The following is a 22,515-nucleotide window of genomic DNA, read 5'->3' as shown; positions in this document are numbered from 1 at the left end:
AAATGTATTTTTCTGCTTTTTCTTGCCACGTCTATTTTTTGTATTTCGTTATTGAAATTGTTATTGTTATTGTTGCTCAGCACAGCTCGAGCGTATGTTCGTGACAGCAACAACAATCAACACTAAACATTTGACTTATTTGGCTTATTTTATAATCTCTTCATATTTTCAGCTGCCTCACAATGGTTTTACTTATCGTAGGGTATTTCAATTTCAGTTGAACAAATTATTTAAAGACTGAAGGACAATGTATAAAGACAATTCATTAAAAGTTAAAAGTTGGCTTTTCAACTAAGCTAAACATACATATTTTTTAAAGAATATTGTCGCGAATTTAAATCCACTTAACATTTTTTGTAAGAGTACTTATAATATTATTTCTATATTCTTTTCTTTGTCTTTTGTTCCTTGCTAATAACACATTATTATGAATTAAGTCAGGGTACCTCAACTTCGGCATTTTGTTTAATCCATTCCGCTTGGTGTTACTTCAAAATGCGCACATGTAAATTTTATTTGACGTTTCTTATTGACAAAGAATCATCGAGATGCTTTTTGCGAATTGCTATTGTTGCATTTTATGTATTTACAGTCAGTTATTCGATATTTCTGATTGCTTTATGATTTACGATTCGTGTTTACATTTACCTTTTCCATATGTTTATAAATAGACTTTGCATGTAAAGGAATTTATTTAAGAATTATTGGGATATTTAATAGAAATACTTTGTTCTTCAGATCTTTGTCCGCAACAGAGTTAATCAAATTTACTTATAGCGAAAAGCTTTCGAAATATAGTGAACAACCGTCCTAAATACTTGCAGCTTAACTGTTGTTACTGATGCTGAGAAGCTCAACAAAGTAACAAAACAAAGCATAGCCCAAAATTGAAATCGATGCAGCACACACGCATACAAAGAAAGATACATTCATAAATCATTTTTGGCATATTTCCACAATGGGAAGAGAACTGCCTCATGACCGCTGGGAGCGCTACACGCGAATTGTTTACCAACGCAGAAAAGTGTTCAAATATTTGTTGCTGTTGTTGCCTTCATGCAGAAAGGGGTTGGTTGGTTGGTTGGTTGGTTGGCTGGTTTGTCATACAATAGCTTGTGTTGTCATAAACAGCGGTTCGCAACGGCGAATAAGGAAAAACAATCAAATGACTAACATATACCCTGTAGAAGCAGACAGCTGATAATGATCAGAGACTTCATATTCTTATTCTATGTTAGTCTATACGTAATGGGGAAACCGTTTAACGATAGCAAACGACAAAGCGGCAACTTGTAGAGGTGTTGGCTCTATACTATAAACTGTTTGTTTGTTCATTGGTTGATTGTCTTTAACATACTTTTTTGAATATAGGATATTAATGGTAGTAAGCTAAACAACTAACATTTCATCGTGGTTCCGGCATGACTTGAGATTCGCATTTTTGTTTTGGGGTATTTTCGGGCCATGTCTGTAAGTTGATTTGACAAATAAGAAAGTCATTATTAGATCTGGTCCCTTGCCCTCGTTGCGACCCACTAAACTAAAAAGCAAATTAAATAAGTTTCAACGCATTTACAAAGTCATTTTGGGCGCAAAGTTTCAGTTGAGCTCAGCTCGTCAGCTATTTGTGTTTTAGTTTAGTTTTTATGACTGGACCTGCCCCAGCATCTCAAAGTATGCAAAACAAAACACACACAGACACTCAGACACGAAAGAAAGGGAAAGGGGGAGCAAGAGAAGGAGAAACAGAGAGAGAAACGGAGAGAAATCAGCTAAAAATTTATTTCTTTAAGTAAGAAGGAGAACTTTGCGCTTTTGTTTGAAATTTGTTTCGCATTTGTAAGTTGAAATGTTTTTGTGAGTGAACAAAACAAAACAAAACAAAACACAACACAACACAACGGAAGAACAAAAAGCAGAGAGAAAGAAAGAATCGAAACACAAATAAAAGCGTAACATAGCCCCCTAGGCACTGGCAGACCTCAGACCTCAGGCATGCAGTTTGGTCTCCTTTGTGTTTGAGCCAAGTCACTCCTTAAATGGCTCCAGCACAGGGAAAACAGGATCCGAGCCGAAGGAAACGAAACTTTCCCACCATCCGCATGGCATCCGTTCGAAGACTTCTGGCCCTCAAACTTCAGATTTAATGTATCCTTTTTTCCTTACATTTCTACGTTGCTTAAACAAATTTATTTCAATGCCATTTTTGCCTTGTGCCTCTGTCCCTGTTCGCATTGACTAAGGTTTAAAGGGCCAGCCCCAAATCGATTTAATTGACACTTTAGGCCCGACATAAATCGTTGTTGGGGTCTGGCACAATGACCGTATCATTTGTATTTGCTCCACTTCCAATACAACTTGAGCTCAAATCAAATGGTACGTAATTTTAGCGCCTAATAGGAAGTTGAACAAATGCGAATGGTCATAAGGAAAACGCATGCAACAGTTAAGTATTAGACTTTGGGATGAAATATTTGCTCATATTTGAAGAAGCATAAAATATATCCTTTACTCACATACATATACATATAACATTTAGCAACTAAAAGTCATCCTTGCGTTCCTTAACAACTTCTCTAAAGAACTCAGTATAGATGTCTATCGACCGTAAACGAAGTTTTTATTATTTTACGAGTCTCAGGGATTACAATATCTTATATATATTATAATATACGATTTACAAATTTTTATAAAATTAGTAAAATGAGAATAGCCGAGAGAATTTTGATGAAGTCAACTTACAATTACTTGTATTACATGTCATATATTTCAAATAATCTGAGCTCCCAGAGAAATCTTATATCAGTTGCAATACGATATTTATGCTCAGTCAAATTTCAGCCACAAATCCCGCACACAAATCTTACTCTTATACACACACAGACACATAAGTATGTATGTATGTAGTAGACTACATGTCTGCATATCACAACTAGCTCCCTTCGGTCTGCAGTACGAGTATGCAGCATATATTATAGCTCCTACCCTTGGCTTGGAGCACCTCGCTGAGTTATGACGTCCAACAGCTGCGCAAAACGACTGTCAAGGGCTAGGGACGAGCCTCTCATATATGATAGAGCTGCCGCAAATATGTTGCATAAGCCACGAGGGAAGCACAGTAGCAGACTAAGGGGACGTGAGTGCGGGGTGGATGCGGTGGCAAGTGCGGGGGCCGTGACGGAAGCAAAAACGTTGGCATGAGCTTCTGGCAATGGCCAATATCATGTGAGACCAGCAAAAGCAGCAGCCATAAGGTCAGATGCGGAACAAAATACGAGTTTGTTATTTCTGCAACAGCAGCTCAAAAAAAAAATCATAAGTTGCTGTGGTCAACTCAAAAATACCCTATTAATATATGGTATAAATCATAAATTTAAATATAATTACCAATGTACTCCTAAGGTTCTAAATATAATTCTAAACTACATTTTAGTTGTAAAAAAAAAAAAACCTAAGGATATCTTAGAATTGAGAGTCCCCCAAAAACGTCTTTATATCGAGTTTAACATCAACTTTGTTCTTTTCGTAAATATTTTGAACACAATACACAAACCAACCGTCACAATCACAAGTGTATAGGGCATTGAAATCAAATGGCCAGTCGACAGTTGGCCTCCCATTTGAGGCTAGGTGGAAAATATTGCCGACACTTTGCCTGGCTTCGCTCTCTCGCCATCTCTTCCCGTCTCGTACACATTCCATAATAGTTATTTATAACGCCAGCCTAATAAAAGTCAAAACTTCTTTCACTTATATTGGTACTGTCCACATTGCAGGACACTTTCCACTTAGCTCGGAACATTGTCTGACCTGGATATGCCTGGACGTGCTATTCTGCACGGCGAGCATAATGCATCTGTGTACAATATCCGTGGATCGCTATTTGTCGCTTCGCTACCCAATGCGTTTTGGACGAAATAAGACCAGACGGAGAGTGACACTCAAGATTGTCTTTGTCTGGCTACTAAGCATTGCGATGAGTCTGCCACTGAGTTTGATGTACTCCAAGGTAAACATACCTTTAGTTTGTTGGATTAAAATTACCAATTATCAATGTTTTATTTACAGGACCATGCCTCAGTGCTGGTAAAGGGAACTTGCCAGATTCCCGATCCGGTCTACAAGTTGGTTGGCTCGATTGTCTGTTTTTATATCCCACTCGGTGTAATGCTGCTCACATATTGCCTTACTGTGCGACTTTTAGCCAGACAGCGTCAGAATTTGGGAGGCGGACAGCCAACATCAGCAGCCACGCCTGGATGGGCCAGCGGTTGGCTAGGACAAGCGCCCGCCTTGGGTAAGTTCATTTACAATTCTCATATATTCCGGCTCGACACTTCGCTAACATTTCTACACCAAGTAAGAATCCTACAGTCGAAGTGGTCTAATCATTTTGTTAAAATACCCAATAGTTAAATGTACCAGCATTCGAATAGACCGAGTTTCTCCATATACAATTTCTTCTCAAATAAATTCTTATATTTTTGTTGTAAATCAAAATTGTATTATTATGTTTTGAAAATAATCACCCTCTAGAAGATAAATTTGTGAAAAAAATTCACAATTGAGAAAATTTCCAAATGTAATTTATAAATATCTGTATCTTTGCCATTTGAAGCGCACAAAGATGGAAAAGAAAAAATATCCTGTTATCCATCAATATAAAATGTTTCGTTTTCTTATGAAGCTATATAGACTTCGTATTTCATATTTGAGTAAATTAATTTCAATGTTAACTTCTACACATTGAGATTGTAAAACAAGTGAGAACAGAAAAAAACCTTCTTCTTATTTTCGAATTCGTAAAGGAGAATTAATAATTTATACTTATCAATTTTGTATAACTATCAAATCTAACTCAGAACGCTAACCCTTCATAATATATATATGGCGCGACTATTGAATTTTACCTTTAACGACGGCAATATTCAAAAGTTACATATAATATGTATATTAAGCTATTTTTAGTACTTTCCGACGCTTTGTATGTCTATACGAATAATCGATAAATCAGACTGAACAAAAAATAAAAATAAAAGCTAAGCACGTTTAATGGAACTTTAAACCTCGTGGTGATGTGTATAGTAGTGAAGGTAGAGGGAATAAGATGAAGAAGAAGCAGGAGATGGAGGTGGAGACGGAGAAGAAGAGGGGAAGGAACAGCGCATTTGGTATAGCTAATCGACGATAGAAGCGGCGCAATGCGGAACAACGAGTTCAACATTTAACGGCGCATTGCGACAGGGCTCTGAGTGCAATTTGCAGTTGGCAGATGGTTGAATGGATGTATGAATGGGTATGAATGTTCCGAGTATGGGAATGAGTGTGACGATGTAATAAGGATGGGTGGCGAGTGTGTGTGCAGTTATTTAAGCTAAATCCTCTGTAAGACAGCTGAAGTTGCGCCAAGCACGTAACAGAGTTCTGCTGGCCTCAAGCTCTGATCCCCTTCAGCGCTCAATCTCTGTTCGCCTCTTTTTTTTATTTAAGCTCAATTATTTGTTTTACAGAGCACTCGATTTCTATGAACATAGCGTATGATTGAGTCGACTACAATTTCATGGTTTTCATATGATTTTTCGCTGCTTAACTCTGTTGTAGAACGTCGCTGCACATGGCGTCGTCTGCTAAAGCCGGGACAGAGCCACGCCTCATCGGTGCTGCACGCCCACTCAGCCAACTCAACGGACACAGATCTCAGTACTCTAGACAATCATGAACTCTGGCTACCAGATACCAGGTAAGCTGCAACCTAATCCAAACTAAGCCCTTAGGCATTCTAACCAGGATGTACTTCAAATCCCACTCAGCATACCCGAGCCAACGCCCACAACGATGACGGCACTGCATCAATTTGGGGCGGAAATGTTGAAGTTGTCGCGTGGCCTGGAATCTGTCGCATCGTCATCCACGACGGGCTCTCCCACCAAATCCGAATTTTCCATATCAAATCATCTGCCCTTCCCGAGCAGCCCTCAACGTTATGCGACACATCAACAGACATTGCAGCAACAGCATCAGCATCACCTTCAGCTCCAACATCAACAACAACACAACTCACATGGAGCCATTTATCTGCAGCAAACATCGCCGAAGAGCAGACAGGGAGCCAGCAATCATCTGGGTCTATCCATCACTACGTTAGGCATGGAACGCGAGAGCACGCGAAACTCCTTAGCCAGCAGTCGATTGGGTGAGCAGAGCGATGGGTAAGTTCAATCAATTCATTTCTAAGTAATAACAACAACTTTCTAAAAAAAAACAAGTAAAAAAGCTACAGTCGAGTGTAGTCGATTCTGAGATACCCGCTACCCATTTTGAACAAAATCAATATGTTTTATGGTATTATTCTCAAAATGTACCGAATATACTGCAAAAATATTAAAAATATACCAAATGCTATATTTGGTATATCGATATAGAACCGTATTCAAAATATACCATAGACGGCACAATATACCAGATTGTCAGCCAAAGCAACTAAGACCCCTAGTAAGTAGGCGTTTTTCCCCATACAAAAGTATTTCTTTAATAACTCCGACAATTTTTTTCTGATTGCAACTAAATTTTGCAACTCTGGCTTTAAAATTACGCTTGTTATTCGATTTTTTTGATTTGCTGGGGCGGAAGTGGGCGTAGCAAAAATTTGAAACAAACTTGATCTGCGTGCAAACATAACAAATGCTGTCGAAAAAAGAATTAGAGCTCTATCTCTTATAGTCTCTGAGATCTAGGTGTTCATACAGACAGACACACAGACGGACATGGCTAGATCATCTCGGCTGTTGACGCTGATCAAGAATATATATACTTTATAGGGTCGGGATGCCTCCTTCTACCTGTTACATACATTTCCTGCCGGCTCAAAGTTATAATACCCTATGGGTAGCGGGTATAAAAATTCTATGTAGAATTGGTAAACACCGAGCCTTGGTTAAATAACTATTAATGTAACTGAACTATACATACTAACTACATTTATTGTATACCCGTTCCTCACAGGCTAGAGGGCTATTATAAAATTGTGCCAACAGGAAATGTATGTAACAGGCAGAAGAGAACGTATAGAACTAACACTTTTATAAAATATAATTTGTTATTATTGCTTCTTTTAGATTACAAATTCCGGCCCGCTAATCAAAAACAACCAATAACAATTTTAAAGATAGAGTAGCGATTTTTGGCGCACCCAAAAAAAAATTATTATTTCAGTAATTCAAGAAAAAATGTTATAATCTGGTATCTAGTGTGAGTAAACTATTCACATATTTTAAATGCTGTAGTATATAGCTATACGAAATGCAGCATTTGGTATATTTCGTTTTGTTTTGATTTAATTAAAATTGGAGAGTGGGTATCTCACAGTCCAGCATTGTCGACTGTAGTTTCGTTACTCGTTTTCGAATAGAAGTTAGAAATGCGACAAAGTTGACACAATTGAACAACGAATGAGATTAAATCGAATTTAAAAATGGTAGCAATACAAGTATGAAGAGAATTAGTAAATACTAAAAATGTCACGAGCTAGTCGAGTTTCTGGCTCAAGCTGTTCCCAAAGAATGCTCAACAAATGTATTATTGCAAACAACTATTGTTCACATATACTATATACCACAATATATCAATGGAGCACTTGAAATGACAGCTCTTTTCACAGTGTCGGAAGTCGAAATTGAAGTAAATGCCAAAAAGTTTGGGTTACTTCACCTGATAAAAGGCCAAACAGATGCGACCAGCAAACAGAACACGTTTACCTCTCAAGGGCTGAGTTCCCTTCTCTTCTTCACTCTCAACAGTTTACCCAGGCTCAGTCTCTGTCCTTTCGCTTGACCGCATCAAAAGCCAAGCTAAATGTTCAGCGAAAATGTTTTTTTGTTTGTGTTCGGCTCGTTTATTTTGGCCTTGTTTCATGCTCGTTTTTTCTGACGATTTTGCTTTTTATTGTCCTTCCGCCTTTGAATTGTTGTGAAATTTTTTGTAATAATTAATTTTTTTTCTTTCTTATTTTGCCTTTTTTGAAGGCCGTTTTAAAGGAAAGGTTGGAAATGGGCTGATTTGCTCAAGTGATTTTAGCAAGAGCCCAGCATCAGTCGGTGCTTTCTTATTAATATTCTAATTTTAGTTGACTGGTTTATGCTGGAAAAAGAGAAGCGCTCACAAAAATTCAATTAAAAATGTTAATTTAAAATAAAAATTACATTTTCACATTTTCACAAGATTTTGAGACCAAGATATTTCGCCGAAAAACTGTTCGAGCGAGAGCTTTGAAATTATATTAAAACGTTTCCCAAATGTCGACGTTTTGTTCAGCAAAACGATTTCACATTTATACAATAAAGAAACAAATAATTTAAAGAATCTAGTCGAAAATGTATGTATTATAGTCATAAATTTTAGTGATCAGATTGCAAGTGTTAAGTACAAATTTTAACATCAATCTTTCTCTTTTGACTATACATTTATGACCATGGTAACAAAGTAGTTCGTAATTAACCTTTAGCTAGACTTTGCAAACTGCACTTTTGTTCCCTTCAACTATTTTCAAACTATTATATACTGCAATAAATTAAAACACTACATGTAAAACGAGGTCAGTGCTTATCTTTTTGACCCCCGTTTCACCTATTTCTTCTCAATTCCTTTGTGCCATCATGTTTGCTGAATATTATAATTTGATGGGGGAGTTGCTCAATCAATAAACAATTTTATCTCTTATTATTTTGATTTTTTTTTTGTATTGAATTTGGTTGTTTTCTCCGATAACCTGATCCGCAATGGCTCTCAATTTATGCATCGACCATTATGCGGGACGTTTATGACAAAACTCATTGTTTGGTAAATTGCGGTGAATCAAAAGAATTGCTTTTAATTGTTTGACTATTTATTTGTCGTTTCATGTCAGTGCCCTCAATGAACTTAACAATTTATGATCAATGTATACCCTATGCGGAATTAAAACGGTGAAACGAGGATTTACAAAAGTTTTAAGCTGCAGTGAATAAAGATATTCTGTTTCTATTTCCAAGATTAATATATTTCAAATTAAATAAATTGTATTTATATAGATGGCCCTACCAACTTTGATGGGAAATTAATAATTAGGCATTCAAAATTCACTCTTTTGACACACGTTATTTTTATATCAAGTATATAACCATGTTGACTAAAGTATCTCGTAGCTAAATCAGAAAGTTTTTACTTGTTTTGTTGCCTACGTTTCAAAGGACTGTTTCATAAGTAAGATAAAAACTGGTGAGAATATTTATTATATGTATATAACACGATATTTCTTGAACTTTAAGTTGCTTCATGCAAGGGAAAAACTTTATCATATTTGAATACAGACATTTCTGTGTAACTCAGGTACTTTTAAAATATCCCTCGCGACACACAAATGAGGGGCAAAAGTCAAGCAGTGTATGCGAAAACTGGAAACAATTTGTCAGCCGACAGTTCGTCTCAGTTTGGTTCAGTTTTGCTCGGCTTGGATGGGCTGATGAGTTGTTGGCAGCTGTTTAATTCCTTTGTGGCTGAAACAATAATAAACCGAGTCAAGCCAGCTGCTTGCCTTTGTTTAACTTGTGCATAATGAGATGGGCCACCTTTTGCTTTAGCTTATCCATCTTCCATTTCTTTTTTTTTTGTCATCTCTTCCGTTTGCATCTCAATTTATGCGCGCGTCTCGCGCAAACAAAAATCAGAAGCGTCAAGGATGCATAATGAGCTGACAGGCAACCAACTTTGGCTCCCAACAATCCTCAGTTCCAACCCACAGCGCCCCTTTCGCTTTCATTAGCTGCTAATCTTTGCCGCAGTAAATGAAGTTGGGGCGCCGGCTGGTGTTGTTGCTGTTGCTGTTTCTATTACTACTCCTACTGTTTTTCCAGCATTTGCATGCTAAGCAAATGGCAGCAAGGCAGAAAGCCGCAAAGCCAACGCTGAAATTCATGTGCTTTATTAAAATGAATCCAAAATGGGAGCTGAAAAAAACACGGAGAAGCCTTAAGACTACCAAAAAAAAAGGAAAATTGTAGCAGAAACAAAAACAACAACAACAGCAGAAACCACAAAGCGCATTTTGTGGGTTTTGTGTACACACAGCCAACCCAAACAAGCAAGAAAGCCACAGTCGAGGGTGCTCGGTTGTGAAATACCCGTTATCCATTTTGAATATAAGCAAAACAGCCCGGCGCTGTTCTTAAAATATACCAAAATAAAATACCACGAAACTACTAAAAATATACCAAATGGTATATTGACGTAGTACTACGTACAAAATATTCCATAGAGTGTAAAATATACGAGATTATCAGCAAAAGCAGATAAGACCCCATTGCAGTAAGTGTAATTTTCCATACAAAAGTTTTTCTTTAATAACTTCTACAGGTATCATAAATACTATGTTTATTATTGTCTGTACTAAAATTCGCAACTCTAGCTTGTAATTCGAATTTAGTATATTTGGGGGGCGGAAGGGGGCGTGGCAAAAATTTTAAACAAACTTAATCTGCGTGCAAGCATTACAAAATTATATCTCTCTCATATACTCGTAGTCTCTGAGATCTAGGTGTTCATACAGACGGTCGGACAGACGGACATGGCTATATCGACTCGGCTGTTGACACTAATCAAGAATATATATACTTTATAGGGTCAGAGATGCCTCCTTCTGTCTCTTACATACATTTCCTGCCGGCACAAATTTATAATACCCTTCTGTGGGTAGCGGGTATAAAAACGTTGCCTACTTTTCTGCATATATATATCCAGGTGACCACAAAGCGTGTGCGAAGCGTGCCCGTGTGTGTGTGTGTTGTTGTGTGAGTGGTTGCGTCTGGTTTTTGTGTGTGTTTATTCGGACAGGCTGAATAACTTCAGACACTTTGTTTAACAATTGGATGGATGAACAATTTTAATTAAAAAAAATTCATGGAAAGCATCAAATCAACTAAAGTTGAGAGTAGGATACAAAATGTTTTCAATTGGTATGTATTAAGTTGTCTGTGCTGATTGATTGACAGACAGTCTACCCATATCCCATTACGGTGAATTCTACCTATATTCTAAAGCCGAAATGTTCACACTACATTACTTACGACAATTTAATGAACTAAAAAGCTAAGTTTTCTAAATAAATTAAAATTGTCTTTTAGAAACTTCAACTCAAACTCTGTGTTAAGCATAGCTTATAAATATTTTACTCTCTTCTTTATTTATATATTTATAGAACACTCTCGCAACTCTCTCAACGATTACGTGCGTACAAAAACCGAAGACGCGCCTCCTCGGCAGTCTCGGGTCGTGAACGTCGGGCTGGCAGTGAAGAAACTGAAGACGAAGATCAAGACACGTTACGAAGAAGGAAGCGCCACAATAGCTTGCCAAAGAATGCCCTCTATACGCATCACAAGACGCTGCACGAGAGTCTAGACAATGATGATCACGATCACAGTCACAGTCATAGTCACGATCACGATGAGAATGACATGGACGATGATGAAGACGATAGTGGCGATGTGGACAGAGCAAGACAGACTGAGAAAACACCTAAGGGTTGCCACTCGGATACTGAACTCGAGCCGGCCAAGCAGTGCCGAGTAACAAACAATGTGAATCATCAGAGCGATTACCTGCAGCTTCCCTCGGTCTGCACCTGTCCCTACTTCGGCGATCGACCACTGCAGAGCTGCGTGAAGACGGCTGAAGTGAAGATCATTTCTTCAGCATTCAAAGTGACTACAACATCAACAACTGCAGTGAGTAGTTCCCCTAGTGAAATGGAGCTCTTGCTCTGCACCAGCAGCAACAATAAGGCCGGGTTAACAAGTAGCGTCAGTGTGGGCATTGGGGGAGTAGGCGGCGTCGGCGGAATGACAACTACAAATGCACCTGCAGCAGCGGCATCGTCTATCGGCGCGACATCCAACACTCTGTCGCCTCACTCGGCGCATCAGCATCAGAGCGAGGGAGGCAGTTATCTAGCTGCTCCTGGGACACCATGTCCAGTACGACGCAAGCTGAGCATATCGAAGACGGCATCGGTGGTCACATGGGATGCCAACCGGCATCGGCGGAGGGGAAGCAGCTTTGGCGGTGCACGCACCTCATTACTTCTCACCCCAACAAAAACTACGTGCAACACGGCGACAACAACCCCTCTGCGACGGTCAGCGACCTTACGAAGTCATCAGAACATGAACTACCAGGGTAGTGGCGATGGAGTGAAGTCCAACAACAGGACACCGCAATCTTCTCCGTGTCTGCTGCAAAGGCAACAGACAGTGCGATCCCATCACTCCCGAAACTCCAGCGTCATTTCGAGGAACTCTTCACGGCACGGTCGCATCATTCGACTGGAACAGAAGGCAACCAAAGTTCTCGGCGTTGTCTTCTTCACCTTTGTAATACTCTGGTCACCATTTTTCGTACTCAATCTGCTGCCCACAGTGTGTGGAGAGTGTGAGGAACGCATTAGCCACTGGGTATTCGATGTGGTGACCTGGCTGGGATATGCCAGTTCCATGGTGAATCCCATATTCTACACCATCTTCAATAAGGTATTCAGGCAAGCTTTCAAGAAGGTATTGCTCTGCCGCTACTCGAGCACAAGCGCCTGGCGACCGAGTAGATAGCAGACACCCGTGAGGCTTGGGAAGCTTTCCAGTAAGGCAAATAGCAATTCTCTCAAGCCAACACCGCCCATCAAATGTGCTAGCGTTGAGTTTGAGATTGGTTCCACACAACGCTCTACGGTCGGTGTGCTTAAGCGGCCCAGTGAAGGATCAACAGCCAACTTATAAGCTCAATTCAGTTCATCATGTTCAAGTCCATTTGAATCGCCTCTGACATTCTGGTTAACCACAGAACGTGTTCCTCCATATGCAAACTCCGAATGTGTGTTTTGGGTGTGTGTTTGTGGTCTTGAGTTCCCGTAATTAATTTCAAAATTCAATTTGCATGCCTTGCCAACGAACAGGATACCCAAACCAATGTGCATTCCCCATCCCTTTTCGAACCAGCGCCCAGTTGTTCCGGACAAGAAGCTTAGTTGCCTCAGACCACACTGACAACGGCAACATATCGTCTCGCTCTTTTCTCTAATTGTGGCTCTCTCGAAGCTTGTGAGTGTTAGCGTCCATTGCCCCAAAAGGCAATGCAATCCCATTAAGGATTATTAAACTGAGCATGATTTCTCCCTAAATTAATTATGGCCTCCAGCACCACAAAATATATGGAATAAACTTCCCGATTGTGTAGTTGACTATTTGATTGCAAATCAATCAAATCAAATCGAACTTTACCACAAGCAGTTTCCATACAGTTAATCAATAGTATTGCAATTATTTATTTTGAATTAAATGGAACAAATGGAATATAATCAAATAAAAAGTTCAAATATTTATTATGAAGAAGTTTTTCTTCGGTATCTTAATTTTCTTAAAGGAAACCAAATCCAAATGCATATCTTCAACAGAATGTTATTGTTGCTATACTTTATTGAATCGTAATCTATCGATAAATATGTTGTATTATTTGTGTTGGATACTTTTGCAATTATGTGTTTAATTTATGATAATTTTCAAACCGCAAATGCGAGAATCATGGAATACTCATTGAAGCGATCATCACGTCTCAATGTCTATAGTAATTGTTGTTCTTATGGTTAATAGCGAAGAGATTGGCATTTTCTTATTTTTATTCGAAAAGTTGATTCATTTGCTCTTGCTTCCGTGAGCGAAATGAAAATTTTCAGCCGGTCACGTAAGAAGCCAATGCTCGTCTTGAGGGTGCTTACCACCACCAAGTCCCAGTTCCAATTGCAGACACATGCACAAATCTAGTCAAACAGTTGGTCGAGGAACACTTCAAATAAGAACAACAATCAAAGGAAAAACCATAATAATAGCAACAAGAATAAGTAGCGCTATAATGAAAGCTATATGCCTCAAAAGTTTCACCGCTCGCCAAGTTTAAAGCGCAATTTCGGCTACAAAGTGTATGAAAAGACTCATGGACAGCATTATTGAGAGGGAAACAGCAAGGGAAGAAAACAGGCAAAGAGAAAGAGAGAGAGAAATAGAGAGTGAGCGTGACAGTAAGAACACGAGAGGAGGGGTCAGGTAATGGTGCCATTAGCAGCGCCTCCTCAAAAAGATGCTGCCACACACGTCAGGCTTAAAACCATTTTCCGCTCTCTTGTTTCTTCTTCAGTTCTTTATCATTTTGGTGACAAATTTTTCAGTCCAGACGACCACGGCAACGACGACAGAGAACGCCAGACGCAGATGAAGTAAAAGCACCCGCGGTGCTTGAAAATTTATAGCTATTTTATCGCTAACGGAAATATTTTTCCACTTCATTGCTGCCGATGTCAGTGGGTAGTTTTTAGGGTCAATAGGCTGGTCGAAAATGTCACACTCAAGTGAAAACTTCATTGAACTTTAATGGTCTTGGCGCCCATCTCGCTTCTAGCCCTCAGGGTAAACAACACAAACATCTTGAAAGCTCCGATAGTCAACTGGCAGCAACTTCCGCTTCCGCTTTGCCTATCCGTTCTGAGCATATGGTGTTTTTATAAAACCCAATTGCAGAGTATGGAGAAAGTCAACTAACTAGCAGATTCTGTTTATATTATATTATTGTACTATACAGTTTACAGTATAAAGAGTATTAATAAGTAAATAAAAACTGTCAAATTTATAAGAATTTCGGAAACCGAGAATTGTAATATATATAATATTTGACTGGAAATCAATGACGAATGATGAGACCAAAGTAATATTCTGAGACCACTGAAACAAATGAACGTTTTGCCTATTTCGAACTGATTGAAAGTGTGCGAGTATTTAGAATGATACCATTTATGTGCTTGGGAATGTAAAAAGAAAAAGCTTGGGCAACTGGTAAATTAGCAAGATGCTAAACTAAATCAAATATTCACTCAAAATAAATGTAAGTTAGGCAATATACGAATTTAAACTTGATAAATGTCTCCAGCAATGAATGAATTGATATAGAATAATAATTGAATATTATCTGTGCTTTAATTGTGCTGATTTATGTTGCCTCGAAGGGGCAACTGGAAACTGTAAATACTAATTAATCACAAATATAAATACAACTTTAGAGTAGTCGATTAATATTTAAGACAACCAAAAGGGGAAGCATTTTCACAAAGCGCTTTACAATTAGCTATGCTAAGCTGAATTCATTTCAGTCAACTAAATTTAATAGACAACTGTATTATATAGAAAACTAATATACCAACTAGATATTTGAATAGATGTGCTTTAGGCCCTAGATAATTGCCAGTCTCAATATGTACATAAATGGACTATACGAGTAGAAAATACACATAACAAATCCCACTGGGGTATTCTAACCACAAATCAAATATTCAGAGCTAAATTCAATTACCATTACCATCACTAATTTATTTGAAATTGTTATTTATTGAGCACCCACTTGCAATTAAATGCAATATATGAAATACAATTACATTTTAAAGGAATGCATTTTCAGTGGATCAAAACTTCAGGTTTCCCTCAAGCGTCAAGTTTTGATAAGAATTTTCGAATTTATATTTAAAAAAAACACACGTTAAATCTTGGAAAAAATATGTGTTAGAGTACTGACGTAGAACCAATTGCAGTTGACTATCCCAAAAGAATAGTAAATGCTTTGAAAGTGAAATACAAAGCTAAACTAATAACCCATTTATGGACATATTTCTGTGTGTTGATGTTATATAACAAGGGCGGTGTATAAATATATATACAATTATATATGTAATAATGTAAGTAGATATTCCTTCAACCAAGTCAAAGACAAATGATTATATGTATAACATATTAGTGTTAACGATTATTATTAACTTAACTGTAAACAAATGTACTTGAAAAGCCTTTTATGATTTCTGATAAATGTGCATTCAATAAAATAATCAAACAAAATTTAAAATTGTCTAAAACTCTTTTTTTCCATTGTTATCTCAAAACAAAATTCAAAAGAACTTAAAAATAAAGTGCAACCATTTTAAAAATTATTTAATAGTTGATTTACGAGAAGAAATAATATTAAGTTGACATATTACTTGCTTAAAAAAATTAGCTTCAATTAGCTGGTGACAGATAAATTACACAAATAATGTTACGGGCTGCGTGCAGTGAACATTCATAAATTTCTTTGAATGGTGATAATGATAATTATTTGACGGCATTTTGAAAAATTAATGCACGTTAGTGCTTCACAAATTTGTGTGAAAGTTTCGAAACCACAAAAAGCGTAAAGTAAATCCCTACAAAGTGGCAAGCCAAAACCATAAAAAATGAGCAAAAGTCCGAAATTGCGACTACTCAGCGTCTCTTAATTTTATTCCAGCTTTAAGGGCCTCGTAAAGCAGCGCAGAACCGTGGGTCGTGGCATTGGGGGACGAAAAAAAACGGTTTTTTCTTCTACCATTGCTGCTGTTTATACCCGCTAACCATAGACTAGAAGGGTATTATAACTTTATGTTTCCATTAAATGTATGTATCAGGCAGAAGGAATCATCTCCGACTCAATAAAGTACACATATATTCTTGATCAGCGTCAACAGCTGAGACGATATATCAATGTCAGTCTGTTAATCTCTTCGTCTGTCTGTCTGTCCTTCTGTATAATCACTTAGATTTCAGAGACTATAAGATATAGAGATATCAATTTTATTCGACAGCATTTCTTATGTTTGCACGCAGATCAAGTTTGTTTCATGTTTTGTAAGCTTCATACCGCACTATTTTGCCTTAATTCTCAATGGGTAATGAGTATCTCACAGTCGAGCACACTTGATTTTAGCTTTCTTACTTGTTTTGTTGTTAGCAAAGCGACGCTAACTTAAAATTTTGTGCACAACTGTGGCCTGAGGACAGGAAAAATAAAAAATTTAGTGCACTCTTAGGCTTTTTCCCTACGGATATACATTGTACTGTAACCTGCTGCTTGGAATTAATTTAGATATTAATTCTACACCATTTCGAAACTTTACTTTCTATATTAAATTCATTTTAAATTTAATATCATTGCAATAAATGGAAAACACAAAAAAATAATAAGAGGAATTCACGATTTATTAACATATTATATATCATATTATAAATTTGAATTCTAAAGTAAAAGAATATCACATTTTATTGACATTTTTCACCCATCGATTAGATTTACAACAAGCAATAAATGCCAATAAAATAAGTGTCAGCTATCAAACACCTAAGGCATCGCTATGCAGCACTTGAATTTGGCTATTAAATTTTCTTTGCTTTTTGAGCTTAAAATCTCCCTTTATTCAATGTGTGAAACCATGCATGTAATGCAATGGTATTGACTGTAAAAAACACATTTCACCCACAAATACACATTTACACCTTACAATAGAGGTAGGCTTCAGTTTTCTGTGCTATTTTCTCAATGACAAGCCAAAATTCAGCGAAGCGTTAAATATTTTTGGTAAATTGTCTGAATTAAAATTATTTAAATAGCACTGGTTACGAACACTCTCCAATTCCGTATTAAACAGTTAAAAAAGTTATGTATATAAATTCCTAAACCTCTTAGTCCTACGCATTTCGGGATTTTCGAGGTATATGCAATCTATTGAATTTAATTGAGTTTAAGTATTATCATATATGTATATGATAATATGTATTATCATACATGTATTATCATCTATGTTTTCAGAATGTGGCTTTATTGAAAACGGGTATCGTGTAACTCGTCTGTACCTTTACGTGTTTTTAAACATAATATAAAGAAGTAAAAAATATATTGAATAAGAGCAAAATATTGCGATATTTTAAAATATACCCAAAATATAAAACAAAAATAGTAAAAATATACCAAATGATGTTTTAGGCATTGATACGGTGCTACATTCAAAATATACCATAGAGTGCAAAATATACCAGATACCATTATACCATTATTATATCTCTCTCTCTTTAGTCTCTAAGTGTTCATACAGTCGGACGGACAGACAGACAGACGGACAGACTCGTGCCGGCTGATCAAGAATATATACACTTATGGGACCGGAGATGACTGCTTCTGCCTGTTACATACATTTTCTGCCGGCACAAAGTTATAAAAAATGTTATGTAACAACAAAAGGGGACTAAGCTAGAATTGATAAATGTTTTAATAAATCTAATGATATTAAATTATTTATTGATTAAAAGAATATATATATAAATATGAAAATTCAAAATGCACAAATCATCATTTTAAATGTATTCAAAAAAATGTCAATTTTCAATAAATGCAACCAAGCAGCAAAAAGAAAGTATATCCTCTGCGCAATCTGTTTCTGATTGCATTGATTTATGGACCAAGCAGCTTGTTGCACATTTAATGTCCATAACGTTTGGCTTTAAATGCCAACAATGCTACGAGTACAAGGCTAACAACGTTGTGAACACAATATCAGTTCCTACACACCCCCTAAAGCTGCTTTTACTAACGACCACTACAAAATAATTGATATCGTAGCATTATAGTTATTAAATCAAATTGTGGGTCTTATAGATTTCATAAAAGCACTTTATAGATGCGAAAAAGAGAGAGAGAAATTGCAGAGCGAAGTAAGTTTCTGATAGCATTTAACTGAATAGTTGCACTTCAAAATTGTCATTCTGATTTTGTCGTTGGCATTTGCTAAGTGTACAAAGACCTTTACACGCACATACACACACACACTAAAGCACACAAACACGCACAACTCACATCACACATACACCCATAGCACTTTGCAGACAAATTGTCGCCGTAGTGAAAATTATAGCTAGCTTTTGTTTGATTGTCCTAAGGCATTTGCATTGTGTGTGATGTTGTGCAGTGTTATGTTGTGAATGTGTGGATTTGTCTTTGAATCATCGACCAGATGCACATATCTCTGCAGGATATTTGAAATACAAACATTTATGACAGCGGCAAACAATATTTCGACACTCTGGCACTTATTGTGCTTTAAATCGCTATGCGCAACAATTTGATCAGGCTAATTAAATTTTAAAGTTGCCCAAAAAAATACCCATGTATCAAATGCAAATTTAATATTGTCTGTGCAAATTGAATTAGGCAGCTCTTTAACTCAGTCAGAACCCTGCAGCTGTGTCATCCTGTCAGGAAATTTATTTGATTAGTTGCCAAAATGGCAGCATACAACAAAGTGTTAAAAATAATTTTCAGTCAAGGCAATACATATCAGAAAAGTTTGTTCGCGACAATATTGATAAGAATTTCAATCTACAAGAACATTTTTATTAACTTGCAATGCTTGTATTAAACAATATTCAAAGATTGCAGAATATTTTGAAAATCCGATGAATTGTTCCATTTCACAACGAAAAACAAAAAGTTGGTAAAAAAAGCTAAAGGCAATGACACAAGCGATTGAGCCCAATTTAATGGTGCATTTAATACAAATCTTTGACAGCTGCTGCTTCCCTTTGCTACAGGAAGAGTTGCCGCTGGCATTGGCGTGGACATTGCCATTGCCATTGCCAATGCCAGTGCCGTTTATTATTGATTGGTTTCAATTAAAATGCCACCATCTGACAGCCCAAAAATGTTGACACGAAATGCCTTTGTGTTAATTTAATTTCAGGAGACTACTTCAAAGTTGTCGACAGGTCCTTGCCAGCAGCAAAGTTCCATCAATAGCAAATGCTATGCGGGCTTAGTTATTTGTCTGGCTGTGTGCCAAGCCGCTGACAGACAGCTGGCATCTTCTAACTAACCCAACTGGTAGCCAATTTGGCTAAGGTGCGGGGGGCAGCTAGTGGTAGATTGTTATTCATTTACTCAACTTTTCATGGAGGCCACTCAACTTTCCCAGAATGCAAAACAAATTTGTTTGATAAACATATTTTCGCGCATTTCTTCGCTGGACCACAAACATATTTCTAATCCAAGCTAAAACCAAAGCCATTTACGAGAGGGATCCACAGATTGAAGTAAGGTTTTGTAATGGCTTTCGCCTCCTCCCGTTTCTAGACAGCTGTCAACGATGGGTTGAATATCTGAAAAAGTGCTGGCATAACAAGTTATATAATCCAGCCGAGAATACTTGATTTCGAAATACCCTTTATCTAATAGGTTTTAATCTTGACACACATTACATAAACACAAAAGAGGATTAACAATGGTTGAAATTTTCTTTCTTCAGCTATACATACATATATATATAATATAGATTGCAACAAATATATAAGAACTTCTCAAGCTATACGCAATTTACTTAAAAAAACGAAGAGATGAAACTCTGTTTTTAAGCTGAAGTGTTCATGTATTTCATCTACAACGAATAAACTCTCAACGAAAACTACCGCTCATTTCTTAAAATCCTAGGGATTGTATATGTGGCTAACAATAGTTAGTTATTTCTAACAGAGATTTATCGTTTAGAGGAGAAATGCAATTTTCTTGGGGTGTTAAGTGCATTTTTGATTACTAAAAATAACTTGTCACAATGCAGTATGCGTGTCATGAACCTTCTCATCTTACTTCTACAATATTTTCATCGGTTTTTGTGTTGAGGCTTGACATTATGTCAAGTGCATTTTAGGACTCTAGACGCACTTTAGGTCAAATACTTTTTGCTTATGCATAAACATGAAGACGTCACAAGAAATATATCCTGAAATGTAGAGGTTATTTATCCATCCAAGGCTAAGATCACAAAATGCATCTCACGCACACTGCCTTGAGGCGTGTGACAAAAAATAACCCATCAAATATTGGAGCAGAAATATATATAAACAATACTTTGTACTATGTCATTACTTTAACAATTCAAATGTGCACTTGACACACTCAAAAACTATTCAGTGTTGATGTCCTGCGACACATTACATATAAAAATAATATAATGCGACACATTAAATTCTTTTCTAAGCTAGAAAGTTGCGTTAGAGCTAAACAAGATAGTTATATAGGACCTAGGATTAATAAATGACATTTCTAAGCTGTTATATGTCTTACATGTCCAAAAGTAAGCACTTGCGTGTTCCAACACTTTAAAATAATACAGTAATAATATTACAGTTATTAGGATACTGCCTTTAAATTCAAATAGAAAGATCCGAAATCAGAAGGAAAGAAAAGAAAATGTTGATAACTTTTAGACGAGCAGATGTTATTGGCATTGCGACTGCCCCATTTATCTGCAACTCAATTTGATTTGTTTATCAATGGCGATTTGCATTAATGGCGCAAGTAAAATTTCCAATTTGTGCAGTGGACCAGCTTGGCAAACAAATGCATTACCATTAAATGCATTTTTTATTTGTTCTCTTTTGCTTGGAAACTTGAAATGAATCGCATTGTGGATGTAAGTCACCCTCAAAGATGCCAAAGAAATATGACAATCACATTAATACATAGCATTCCGTTGATGCTTATACATTTCGCTTATCAAAAATATCCTGTTATATATATTTCCTGGCCCCGGCACACACGCATAAAGCTAGTTACCTGTCTAAAGAACAAATCGACAAAGTGAAAGGTATTTCCGCAACGACATGAAATGCCAAAGAACAATAAGCAAAAAGGTAATAATCTAACGAGCAAAAAAACAATACGTGGGCGCCTCAAAGCGGGTAGCAAAAACAGAAACAAATTACTCACTATAAATATACACACCAATACACACAATCGCACATGTATGTACACACACGGACGTGAGCCAAAAAGCTTTCATTTTTGTGCGCACACACACACATCCATATGATTGTATCGTACATAACAGTGTGTGCTTGGCACAATGAAAAATACAAAGCGCAAATGAGTTGAAAACTTTTCCATAAGTTTTTTCTACGTGCGATGCGAACGACCAAATTTAAAGTCGACTTTTAGGCTGTTTCGCAAATCTGAGAACTTTTGCTCAACAGATACGCAAGGCACGCGGTTGCAGTCGACATTATGCCATGCGATATGGCACTTGAAGAAACCAAAATAAAAGACAGAAACAGCGATTAAATAGTTAGTAAGACTTCAGGAAGCAGAACTTCTGATGCTCTATACAAGAACTTTTATTTTCAATTTTCTACAAGAGAGAATATTAAGAAAATGCAGTGGGTAATTAAGCAAATTAAATTTGATGTCCCTCCTTCTCTCTTATTTATTCTTGTATTGTCAACCACCCTATCCATAATGAAGAGTATACATTCAAGACTTGGTTTTTTAAGATTTTATACCAGAGTTTTGAGTTAGGTCTCGCGCTTGTTCGCGTCAGCATGGGTTTCTTATCAATGATAGGTCAAGGACGAGCAAAGAAACTCCATTTACATCCCATCTTCATCGCTTTGGGCCACACCCAAGCTGACACTTGTAGGTGGGCGCTGTAGCTGTAAAATGTTAAGCAAATAAAGGAACAACGCGTAAATGTATGTAAATAATATTTGCATTTTACTCGACATGTTTTTAATGAGAAAAATAAATATTAACAAAGGCAAACAATCAGAGGCAGTTTACAGAGACGAG

General features: G+C 37.0%; 1 protein-coding gene across 1 annotated transcript in view; it reads left to right on the top strand.

Moving 5' to 3' along the window:
• LOC133837756 (uncharacterized) overlaps nt 1–15,957 on the top strand; it is a 59,152-nt gene extending 43,195 nt beyond the window's left edge. Inside the window, exons 3-7 of the mRNA XM_062268614.1 lie at nt 3,777–4,009; nt 4,069–4,297; nt 5,602–5,740; nt 5,811–6,209; nt 11,228–15,957. Coding sequence (XP_062124598.1) covers nt 3,777–4,009; nt 4,069–4,297; nt 5,602–5,740; nt 5,811–6,209; nt 11,228–12,632 — 2,405 coding nt within the window. The 3' untranslated portion in view covers nt 12,633–15,957. The remainder of the gene's footprint in view (nt 1–3,776; nt 4,010–4,068; nt 4,298–5,601; nt 5,741–5,810; nt 6,210–11,227) is intronic.
• The last annotated feature ends 6,558 nt before the right edge of the window (nt 15,958–22,515 follow it).

This window comes from Drosophila sulfurigaster, chromosome 2R (assembly GCF_023558435.1).
Source record: "Drosophila sulfurigaster albostrigata strain 15112-1811.04 chromosome 2R, ASM2355843v2, whole genome shotgun sequence".
In the NCBI taxonomy this organism is placed as follows: Eukaryota; Metazoa; Arthropoda; class Insecta; order Diptera; family Drosophilidae; genus Drosophila; species Drosophila sulfurigaster.
Note: the sequence above shows the minus strand (reverse complement) of the source record. Positions and strands in the feature narration are given on the sequence as shown.